The following is a 12,105-nucleotide window of genomic DNA, read 5'->3' as shown; positions in this document are numbered from 1 at the left end:
AAATATTCTATATTGATAAAAATTAAATAAACTACTAATATTAGTTAAAAGTTAAAACTAAAGTATTTTTATCCCCAAAAAAAGAAATCATTTTTTTAAAAAAGTTTAAAATATTTTTCTCACTCATGTGTATGTGTCTAACACAAAATGAGAAAAAAAATTAGAAGCGGAGGGTTAGGTGTGGCGGGATAGATTTTTTTTTTAAAAAAATATATAAAAATAATACCTAAATTATTATTTGAAGGGGGAGGGGGAAGATGAAGTAAGAATTTTTTTAAAATTAAGAAGTGATAATTTATGTATGAAACTCACACTCCCAATAATTTAAGTATGAAACTCAAAAAAAAAAGGATAATTTATGTGTGTTTTTGACACTTATCTCTAACGATATATAAATTAGTCCAATTGAATTACATTCAATCGTAAATATAAAATTTATTGATTCAAGTACTTTTGTAATTTGGCAAATTAATAGTATGTCATACTGAATAAATAATAATAAGACGAATCTAAGAATTTTTAAAATTGGTGAATTTTCAAGTGATTCAGTTTATCAAGATAAATTGATATCTAAACCAACGCCAAAAAAAATAATATTGCGTTAAATCCCGTCTTTTAAAAATGTAAATATAGAGATACATGTGGACTTATTCACCCACTTGGTGGATATTTAGATATTTTATGATTTTAATAGATGCATTTGAAAGATGATTTTAGTGTGCCTCCTATCGTCTCGCAATCTGATGTTTGAAAAATTATTTGCTCAAATAATATGATTCAGAATACAATTCTCATATAGTTATCTCAATAATGCTAAAGAATTTACTTCTCAAGTTTATCAATTGGGTTAAAAAATGAACATCCTGTAACTCATGTTTCTATTCAAAATATTCTTGTCTATATTTTGTCCTTCTATTTTGGCCAATCATTTCTCTATCTATATTCATCGACAGATTTTGATTCAAAATCCTCATTGTGTTGCATTATTTTGATAGCAACATTATAAGCAATTATATTATCGACCACAATATCATTTCGGTTGCACCTTTATTTTGTCGAAACATAACTTATTGAGATCTGTTCATCCTCATTATTTTCAGGTATCTGGACTTTTCTATGGTCTCATTGTTTGTTATGTCTCGGGGCTCTCCTTGAACATTCACTTTCATATTATGATCATTTTCTCCTTTTCTTTTTTGGAAATTTTTATCCTTAGAACCAATTAGTCTATCACGTTTTAGACGTGGTCTAGATTCATTTGCATTTACGGTTTGTTTTATTAGAACATCTACTCAAACTTGAGCATTTGTAGTTAGAACATGAGATTTAGTAACCCTTGAAAGGTTATTAAATGCATTTGAAAGTTGATTTGTAATATTTGACAAATAAATCGTCTTTTGAACTTCTTGTTCATATTGATTTGTTCGAGATCGTCTAAATGAGACAGTAATAATGTATTTCAATATATCTCTTTTTCCACATGTTTATGTTTCTCCCATAATGTTGGGTATTCAGATTATCAAAATGACAACCAACAAATCTTATCGTAAATAAATCTCCAGTCATATGTTTCAAATATTTTATAATAGAAGGAGATTCATATCCAACATATATTCGCAATCTTTCTTGGTGATCCATGGATAGAGCAATTAAAACATATACCGCACATTAAAAAAAATTAAATTATATAATTACATCATAATTTTTGGTACTCTCTTCATTCTAATTTATGTTCCATCAATTTTTTTATAAGACTAAAGTTTTTAAAAAATAAATACTTGAAACTTATGATTTGAAGCACTGTCACACATATTTGTGTGCTATAACTCATTAGGATAAAATGAGAATATTATAGTTAAAATTGTTTGCACATCAAAAGTAAAACATATTTTGGAACAAAAAACGTTTTTTTTTTGCCTTGAAATAAAAGTACTTTAGTTCATCAATATTTTATCCATTCTTGTTCAATTTATCGTTGAGCAGATCTATTTCAGATTTAGAATTTATCATAATATAAATTTGTTAGAATAGAAACAAAGAAAAAATGGTTAAATTTACAACTTATACTTTAAAGGAAAATATAAGTTTAAAGTGAACAAACTATTTTCGCACTATATTTATGCTAGACTGTTAAATTTGTCAAGAAAAAGGCTAGAGAAATTAAAAAGAATAGGATAAAAAAAAGTGAATTGCCGAAAATAAAAAGGAACATATTCGAAGAATACAAAGAGGAGCAACAACGGTTTTATTAGTCGATTTTATGGTTTAAGATTTGGAGTTTAAAATTAAAAAGAATTAAATAATATATTCTGAAATTAAAAATATAGAAAGTTGTACACTGAGGCAGAGATGCTTCTAATTTTATTTTCAATTCAAAATGAAGAAAAGGATAAATAAAAGTACTTACTTGAAATCCGATTCTGTAAAGTAAAAGATTAAAATTAAGAAAATAAAGTAATAATAAAGCTTAGTGAAGACAATATCAAACAAATGTTATTCAAGCATATGTAGCCTCAACAACTTGCTATCTATTTTTTTTTTGAAATATAAGAGGCATTTCAATTGTCCTCAGAACTCTGGTAACAACAATGTATTTGGAGCTATAGAAACTTGATTCAAGCCTGAGAAAATTGTAAACAAGGAGCCAGTTAGTTATGAATATAAACCGAAACGTAAGTCAAAGGAGTGTTTATACAGTCTACGGATTCTGCATTTTATACATATCCGATGTAATCCCACAAGTGGGATATGGGGAGGATAGAATGTATGCAAACTGTACCCCTACACCTTTGCGGGGTAGAGAGGTTGTTTCTAGCAGACCCTCGGCTCGACAGAAAAGAAAAGAATTCGAAGCATGGCAGCAAGAAAATATGACAACAAAATAGCAAGATACAAAGCAACAGATAGAACTTAGCTAAGATGCACTTAATAAATTTCTATATATCTTACACTTATATGTAGAGCTAAACTCCAGAAAAGACCTATCAAAGTAACAGAAAAGAGTACCACAAACAGGCAACCTATATTAAACCAGCCTATATTATCATCTGGTGTTTCAACAATGAAAAGATGCTTTTCACACGAGGGAAAAAAGACGAGAAAAAAAATATGCATTAGAATACAGATTCTTCAATAAACTGACACATGTACAAAATGACAGAGACACCTAGGAGCAGCATTATGAGCACCAACACAGAAAGAGGTAGACCTTTTATTCAAAGGTACAAGGACAAAACAGCATGAGGCAAAATATACTTCAAAATATTTTAAACTAGGTAGTACGTGCACTATATATGTATGAGTGGAACTGTGGATATTCCGGTTCTTCCCACTCCACGCCAAACAACCGACTTTGTGTATGTGCTCATGTGTTAGAATCTGACATAATTGAACTAGACTACTCTCAAATTTTTACAACATGAATACTTTAACTTATTGTTTTGACTTTTTTAGCCTCGCGAGAAATCTTCAGTATGTCAAGTGCCCAAAAGACCAAAAGTGTGCTTGAAATTGAGTATGCATAATGATGATCAAGAAGGAAAAGCTGCATGCATATAAAAGTAACAACCTGTTGTTTTTTCTTCTTAGGTCTCCTCTTTCTTCGGGGTTTTCGAGCATCAGAGTTAGAGCTGATATTGCCACTGTTGCCTGTGAGTGAATCTGCAGGTCTTCCTTTTCTGAAGGTAGATCTATTAATGCTATCTGACGTGTTGCTGGAGGTTGACATATCACGGAAAGATGATTTCTTACTTGTAGATCCTCCAAACCGTGATTTTTTATTTGCTGAGTGACTAAAAGACTTGCTCGAAGGACGAGGTGGCGGCATTAGAGCACGGGCAGATATTTGCTTCTGCATACACCATTTCAAATGGTAAGAGACTGTTAATATTCAAATTCCAAAGTAAATTTTCAGCAGCAAAAGTAGAACATTCCAATTGAGATAGACCTGATTCTTTTCATCGCTGGACATACTAGAAGCTGCTTTCCCAGATGCACTAGAAGCTTGTTCTCTGCAATAAAAGTATTTGAGTTCTCGTTATAATGATCAACAAGAAAAGGGCTCACAAAAAGAAGTTCGGCACTGACGGCTTCATGCAGATCGATCATTACATGAGCATTAATCACCTTCTAGAGACCCCAGAGAGAACTCCAATTGTTGTTAAGAAGTGGGAGGTGGACACTAACTGGTCGGGGATTGAGGCGTAGTTGTTGTTTGTTTGGTCTAAGAAACGAATAATCTAAAACAAAGAGTTCACAAGTGGACTCAACCTGAATCATGCTGGGCATACTCTACTCCCTTTCATTGAGTTTTAGGAGGAGATTGGTTTTTGTGTCCCTACTTCATTCCATTGAGTTTTACAAGAGGGTGGATACACCAGCTTCCAGTTGCAAATTAACTAGTACTAACTTCACTGCCAAGCTCATACTATGTTCTAAAATCTAACACTAATACATTAAACAACATCACAAGAAAATTATTGACCCTCTAGATATAATGTCATAATTCCCCTTGCACACATTATAGACTTCAGTCCATCTCCCAAAAGGATACTTTCACTCAAGGCAGAACTTAGAAAGTCCAGCAAGTGTGAAGTCAATAGTAATTTCTCTCTCCATTTCAATTTATGTGTCTTAATTTGTCTACGCACGAAGTTTAAAAAGTAAGGAAGAATTTTGAATTTTGTAGTCTTAAAATAAAGTGTAAAATGCACCAAAATGCCCTTTGAATCTTATGGTCTTAAATATGCCAGGATATTGGTTTTAAGAGCTACTAGATCTAAAAAAAGACATCCAAAGAAAGTAAGACATGTACATTGAAAAATAGGGAGTAGTTTTTAAGGACAAATCAATACCTTGCACTTTTATCAGTCCACTCGTCATCGGCATCATCACTTGAACTTCCACTTTCAAAGAAATCATCATCGCTTAAATCAAGAAGCCCATCATCTTCGCTCCCTGTTTCTGTTAGGAAAGGCCCAAGTAGAGGGGTCAGTTCTGGTCAATGCAAACAAATGTTGCCAATACCAAATTTGAAATTAATAAGTACACAATTGAGAAGAGCAACTGGAGTTCCATCTAATAATCCATCTAGTAAAGCCAACTGAAGGTCACAATGTTGCAGCTTCTGACACAAAATCCACCTCCCACTCTAGGATCTGCTAAATCTCAAGTTCTTCTTAAAAGTAAGTTACTAATGTAAGGTAATAAGAATTCCACATGTTGCTCCAAAAATTATGCTGACATATTTCTCTGAAGCTAACCAAGATCTTGTTCAAAATTCATCATTCAGAAGCATATCAAATTGAATACCTATAACAAACTAACACTACATAACCATCAACCAAAGCACACTTCCGGTAAAAAAAGTTAAGGCTCTTGCTCACATGTTTCATATAACTTTTAGTCTTGCAGATATTAAAATGAGAAAATGGAAAGATTCATTTAGTTATAACGAGGATATGAAGATTGATCACTTAGTAGCTAAGATAAGATAAAATCAGCATAGACGATATTTTATTATGTAGTATGTTTTAGTTACAGATTTTGACTTACCAGATGTTGCAATAAGCATTTTAAAAACGAAACGAACTCTATGCGAAGCTAGCCAAAACTAAGGTGAACTACAGATTGAACAACAGCTTAGTACCTTCCAAATCTTTCCCACTTGCGGCAGCAGCAACTATATTGGCTTTGATTTGATCCCGTAATTTACATCTTTTGTCAACAATATCTTGCTCGTCACCTCCCGAAAACAAGGGTACATATTTCTCATTCTTGGGAAAGAACTGTGACCAAAATAGCACTTCGTTATCAGAGTGAGAAGACAAAAAATGACCAATTATGTTTAAACTTACACTAGGAAAGACGTGATAAGTTCTATTGTACTATATGAGAAACCATTTATAAAAGGTAGATTTCTGAGTTAGCCATTACAGCAGGTGATCTCTGCATTAGCAAATTCTTAAAGAAACCCTAGATGACCCCAAATCTAGGCTAACTATTGCATCGTCAATATGTAAATGCCATTTTGAGATAATAAGACGACCTCATGCTCGCACTAGCAAAAAAACAAATGGCATCAATGATAATATTCATCAGAAAACACGAGTTTATCCTTCTCATTAAACAAATTTCTTTGCAAAGAAAATAGACTAAACTCTAAATCTGGGACCAGAAAAAGAATACAACTGTTTCAGTGAAAAGATCGATACTGTGAGAAACAGAGTCGGAACTCAACCGGAGATGGAAATCAAAGAACATAAGAAACAGGTAAACTAATTAGAAGCTCACCCGAACATATTCAAGGTCCTCTTTCAGTTTAGCAAGTTGTTCAGCAATATCTGTTTCTTGGGCCTTACAAGATGAAGTGCGCTGCTGTTTCTCTAAACGTCTTATTCTTCTCTCTATTTTTCTTCTATCTGCCCATTAATTGAAGCTCAATGAATCAATTTTCAACTAGCATGTAGAGTGTGGAAGCATATCAAATCTATAAAGCAGAGAAGAAGTTACTAACCAAAAAACTTAACCTTCCTGTTGCGTAGAAATATTTTGCGTTCTACAGCCAGACGATTCTGAAGCTCTTGCTGCTTTTTGAGTTCCTCCAACTTCTGTTTTTGAACTTCTCTAATTTCAGGAGGCAGATCCTGGAAAAATTATCTTGTAACTATGTTTTTCAATAATGGGGCACTCAAATCTTATACCACCTCCGGGTTTATGGACTACAAATGCAAAATGAACACGTTAGCTTCCTACATTAGCTGTATGTCACCTGATAGATGTAACACCTCGAAAATTTCTATGCCAAGACCCGAACCATTTTTCATGTGCGTGTAGGATCGAACTCGGTGACTTTGAGTTGTATATATGAGTTAGGATCAATTCCTAAGTATTTGAAGTGTATTAGATGTGTTTTAGGGTCATAAGGAATCTCTAACACCAAGCCGAGTCCAAAGAATTTCTATCGGCTAAGTTTTCGTATGAGTTCTTATAAGGGTCAACTTCAAACGACCATATCTACTAGAATATAACGAATTGGGTGAACCATGACCTATCAAATTAAAGGTCTTTGAGTCTTTTTTCCAACGACACCAAGATTGCATTTTTTGGAGTTCGGAGTAAAAAGTTATGCCCAGTTGACCAGAGAGGTGCATGTCAAGTCCGCGACGCGGACCTGGCTAGTTTTTACAGATTTTAGTAAGGGCAACTTGGACCATTCCCTATTATATATATACGATCTTGGACGCGTTTTTAGGGCATTTTTTCAGTCTTTAGCCTCCTCAAAACCCCCAAACTTCATCCTCTTCTCTCTCAAATCATCTCCAACAAAATTGCTCTCAAACTCAAGGATTCAAGCTCTCCATTTAGGACCTAACATCAAGATTTCTTCAAGTTCTACTCTAAGGTATGTAAGGCTCCTCATAACATGAATTGAATTCACCCATGTGCCATACATCTTCTTTGAGTTGAATGTTCATAGGAATTGAGTTTTCTTGATAGATTTATGTCCTAATGAGTTTTTACATCTACTAACTTGATTTTGTTATGTTGATGTTGATAAGTTGAGAAATTGATAAATGCTTCATGTCTTCATCCCCATAAACCTAAATTGATTCCTATATTACAATATTCTTATACTATGGTTGGGTCTAAGAGTTTGATTGGTATGAGTTGTTATACATATTTTGTTATAAACTTAAATATTTTGAGTATACTTAATTGTTGATTTAGAGTCTTGGTGAGTCATGATTTAGCCACAAAAGATTGGCTAAATGAATGGAGAAATGATTGGATAGGATTAAATGTTGTCATAAATGCTTATGTAAACCACTCTTGAAAAATATGATTGGGGTTGATTGGATAATATGATTAGTAGAGAGGTTTGATTGTGATAGGATTGATGAATTGATAAGGGTTCAAATGAGACTTGTCGAAATGGCTAGATTGATTGATTGGATAGAGTTTTATGAACATTGAGTCTTGGGAGGAGTATCGAGCACCGAATTGGGTAAGAGTAAGTAATAACTCAAATTCAATAACTATGTCGCCAAACGTATGAGGGAATTGAACTATTAAAGTCGGATGTTTCCCAAATTACTGTCCTGATATGATAGGACATGATTGGTTATGGATCCATGATTGTTGATTCGTTCTTACCCTGACAAGGTAGGAACAGGGTAAGAATGGACGTGGCAACAACATCGGTTTGTTGTACTATCACTGGCTCATAAGTGATAGTTGTCAGATAAGAGAAACTCCTATATAGGTCTTGATAATACTCTGAGTCGGATTAGAATGGATTGGATTGGGTTGTATATGATTGGTCTTGTCTAAATCATATTCTTGTTTAGACTTAGGACATCTTGATTTAGTTGGTCTTTCTTCTGAGTTGAGATTCTGAGTTGATTTGATCCTACCCTGATGCATGTTTCATTCCGCCATTTTACATACTCGTACATTTCACGTACTAACGTCATTTGGCTTGCATCGTTTCATGATGCAGAGACAGGTACTAGAGATCATCAACAAGCGCACCGTTGAGGATCTATTCGCTTCCAGCTAGTTGGTGAGTCCTCACTGTTTTCGAAGGATACCGCAGTTATCTTTTCAGCTTTGAGTTAGTTTTCCTTTATTTGATTTGTGGTAGCCATGAACCTGTTATTGACACCTCTTAGATTGTTGATAGAGGCTCCATAGACTAGAGTGTGGATGATGTTGATTTATTTCGTTTTGACTAGTTTCATTCTTACTAGTTGTTGATTGGATATGTGGTTGGCCTTTGGCCTTATTTATGAATAGTATTCTTGTGAGTTGAGCCTTCCGCTTATAGAATGTGATTGAATGAAAGTGCGATTGGACCAAGTGGTTCGCTTAAAGGCCAGCAATGATTTTTGAGTGCCGACCACGTCTAGGGTACCCTTCCGGGACGTGAAAATAGAGCTCGAAGTTAGAGATGCTGATACCAAGCATAGAACTTTGCTTTGAATCTATTTCATGCAAAACCACATTTGAGTCCCAAGTTAGGACGCTTGTCTAGGAGCCAAAACTCAGATAACAAAATTCATAGGTAGATATAAAAGTGGAAAACAGACACAACAGCATGACATGTAGAATGTGAAAATAATCGTAACTAACCGACATATAATTTCACACTTTTTATACTATACAATTAGTGGGAATACCAACAACATACCCGGTGTAATCCCACAAGTGGGGTCTGGGCAGGGTAGTGTGTACGCAGACTTACCCTTATCTGGGGAGGAAGAGAGGTTGTTTCCGATAGACCCTCGACTCAATTAAAAGCACAACAAAACATACTAAAAAGGAACAGTAACTACAAGTCTACAACAAAATAATACGACAATTGAAGTACAAGAAACATTAAATAGTAACAAAAATGGAATAACATGAATTATAAGAGTAATGTTATGACTACTAGTATGAAAAGATAAGCGAGACAAACACTAAGATACCTCACTAACCCTCTACCCTAATTTGTATCTTCCATAACCACTCAAATACCTCACTAACTCTCTACCCTAATTTGTATCTTCCATAAGCTCCTATCTAAGGTCATGTCATTGGTAAGTTGAAGTTGCGTCAAGTCATGTCTATCAATCTGCCAATTAGTGGGAATACCATAATCATTAAATTGACGTACACTTGATTTAACTAAGACCCAAACATAATTACATGCCAATCAATCAATTAACTATGCCTCTATCCCAAATCAGTTGCCGCATATGAATCCATTACATCCGTTCTGTTGTCTTATCTGATCTATTAAAATTGCTTGGTCAAAAAAAAACATTTATCAGAAACACTAGTTCGTTTCTTATTTCTGATAGAAGTCATCGTCAGATATGAGCATAGTTATTGGGTGTGAAACTAGTTATCCCTGCACCTGGTAGATTGTTCCAGTAAGCCACGGCTAATAGCAACTCTTTCCCAGAAGATGCTAGGAAAACAATCAAGCTGTAAACTAAAAGCCAAAAATTAAGCATCCTATTACTCCCATATGTTAAAGTTTCTTTAAATCTGTAAGTTACATTTGTTTCATATTTACAAATTCCATCCTTTATGATCAACAATTATTTTCAAAACACTTACCACAATCGTTTGTTCACAATTTAAACTAATAAACAAAAAATACAACAGATAAACAACATCAAAGTTAAGCAAAGACAACAACTTTAAACCACCCCATCGTGTGCAACTACTAGTTCAATTAAAAGACGCAAACACCACCCAGGATATATCAATTCTGCAACCAACTCTAATAAAAAATAAAATAAAATTCTGCATCACATAGTAATTTCTCCCATAGCACAAATAGAAATGAACATAATTAGGAATCAAAACCACATTTGACAGGAAAAAACAAACAAAAAGAAAGAGGGAATTTTCCAAATCACTCTTTTCATAAATGGTTCAACTTTTTTCCAGAGATACTAGCACTATTCAACCCAATTTCATGGTGCTCTAGCATAGATATTCCTGTTACAATGCGCCATTGCTGTTTCGAAATCAAAAACGTTCTTATCTTTAACTAACTAACGTTTTAAACAGTTTTTACAATACAACATACTTCCTAATGAAAAAAAAAATACTATTTTTTAAGATAAATTCATCTCGAAAGTGAGACCTAAGCTGAGATAGTTCGACCTCCAGTATGACACAACAAATATGAATGTATAATCGGTACCTTTTGTTTTTGTTTCTCTATAATAATTTCAACAACAAAAAGAATAAAGAAGAGATAAAAGGGTATGTACTTTGCGGAGCATGCGTTCGACGGAGCGAATTTGATTCTTTATAGAAACAGCCTTAGGCTTGGACTTCTTCTCAACACCTAACGATTTGGGTCGCCGGTTTCTATTACTATTAGCTTCAGGGACTCTGCGCTTTCCATAACCTCCGTGCGCCATTACAAAGGAGAAAACCCAGATGCCAGAAAATGGAGCAATTCTACTGCTGTGGAGCGGACATTGTGCCACTCCAATGGACAATTGTCAAGCTAGGTTTTAGGCTTTTAGCTCGATGGGGTGGGGTGTTTTGCCTAGGGGGTGGGTTTGGAGAGTTCTTTTTAAAAGAAATTTCAAATAATTTTTTTTTGTTCCTCTTAATATAAAATTGTAAATATAGCTTTCCTTTTTCATTTGGTATGAATTTTAGTTGTATTATGCACCTAAATTAATTATACTCTATAGCTATAATTTGCTAATTACAATTCATAATCATAGTCATAACAGAGTTTGTATAATTTGCGTTATATTTGTATAATTCGCTATACAATTCGCAATTTTTGTATAACATTTGTATATTTCATTATACAATTCATCCACAATATTTGTATAATTAGCTATACAATTTGTAGCGTTGGTATATTTCATTACATAATTTGATTTGCGCACAACATTTGTATAAATCGCTTGAATTATACAAAACTCAAACTGTAATTACAGCTAGATATTTGCCGCGAGCCATAATTAATTCAAACTATAGCTATGCTAGCTAATTAACTAATATATGTTTATTTATCCGCGTAATTTTTCCAATTAATTTTGTGTTTTAGACAAGAGTTTGGAATATTTCAATTGAGAATTCCCCGTTTGCATGTTAGTTTGCTTGTACTGTCGTTCGTCTGTCTGATGTGCTTTTTGGCTAGCTTCTTTATGACAAGTGCTACCCTAACCTACCTAGCGATCTCATTCTTAATATATTTTCTGTTCTTGTTGAGAGTGTGTGGTGCATTTGGCTATTGAGCATGAATTTTCATTGTATTGACTTACGAATTCTATGATGTAAAATTTATTTATAGTAATCAGGCAATCATTCTGGAGACGGAGAGGAGAAAGGGAGAAGCAAGAATTGAAAATCAAACTGAATTGCGTAAAAAGGGAAAAATATATAGCAAATAAGCAACACATGTAACTTTTATTTATGAGGTAGAATTTGAAATCAGTCAAATAAGTTCACTCTATTGAAATCACCCAAACTCCCGCCTCACAAGCAAAGTATTTTATGCCCACAACAAATGCCCCATGGGCAACAAACGTCATTTCTTAAGAATGTTGTTAAGCAGGAGCCAACGTTCAAGACCATCAT

The 12,105-nt window shown here is 33.8% G+C and overlaps 1 protein-coding gene across 1 annotated transcript; it reads right to left on the bottom strand.

Moving 5' to 3' along the window:
* Positions 1 to 2,418: 2,418 nt before the first annotated feature.
* Positions 2,419 to 11,046, bottom strand: LOC129883087 (rRNA-processing protein EFG1). Its single transcript, XM_055957655.1, has 8 exons — positions 10,773 to 11,046; positions 6,515 to 6,644; positions 6,292 to 6,419; positions 5,648 to 5,786; positions 4,854 to 4,962; positions 3,947 to 4,010; positions 3,569 to 3,850; positions 2,419 to 2,621 (listed from the first exon to the last, which is right to left on the bottom strand). The coding sequence occupies exons 1-8, from the start codon at positions 10,923 to 10,925 to the stop codon at positions 2,616 to 2,618; spliced, it is 1,011 nt and encodes a 336-aa protein (XP_055813630.1). The 5' UTR covers positions 10,926 to 11,046; the 3' UTR covers positions 2,419 to 2,615.
* Positions 11,047 to 12,105: the final 1,059 nt, after the last annotated feature.

This window comes from Solanum dulcamara, chromosome 3, assembly GCF_947179165.1.
Source record: "Solanum dulcamara chromosome 3, daSolDulc1.2, whole genome shotgun sequence".
Lineage (NCBI taxonomy): Eukaryota > Viridiplantae > Streptophyta > Magnoliopsida > Solanales > Solanaceae > Solanum > Solanum dulcamara.
This window is presented reverse-complemented; position numbering and strand designations above follow the sequence as displayed.

Coding starts and splice junctions, on each gene's coding strand:
- LOC129883087 (XM_055957655.1), bottom strand. CDS start 10,925: ATGGCGCACGGAGGTTATGGAAAGCGCAGAGTCCCTGAAGCTAATAGT. Junction 4,963..5,647: donor AAGTGGGAAAGATTTGGAAG/GTACTAAGCTGT, acceptor CTTTCCTAACAG/AAACAGGGAGCGAAGATGAT. Junction 3,851..3,946: donor CCAGCGATGAAAAGAATCAG/GTCTATCTCAAT, acceptor TGGTGTATGCAG/AAGCAAATATCTGCCCGTGC.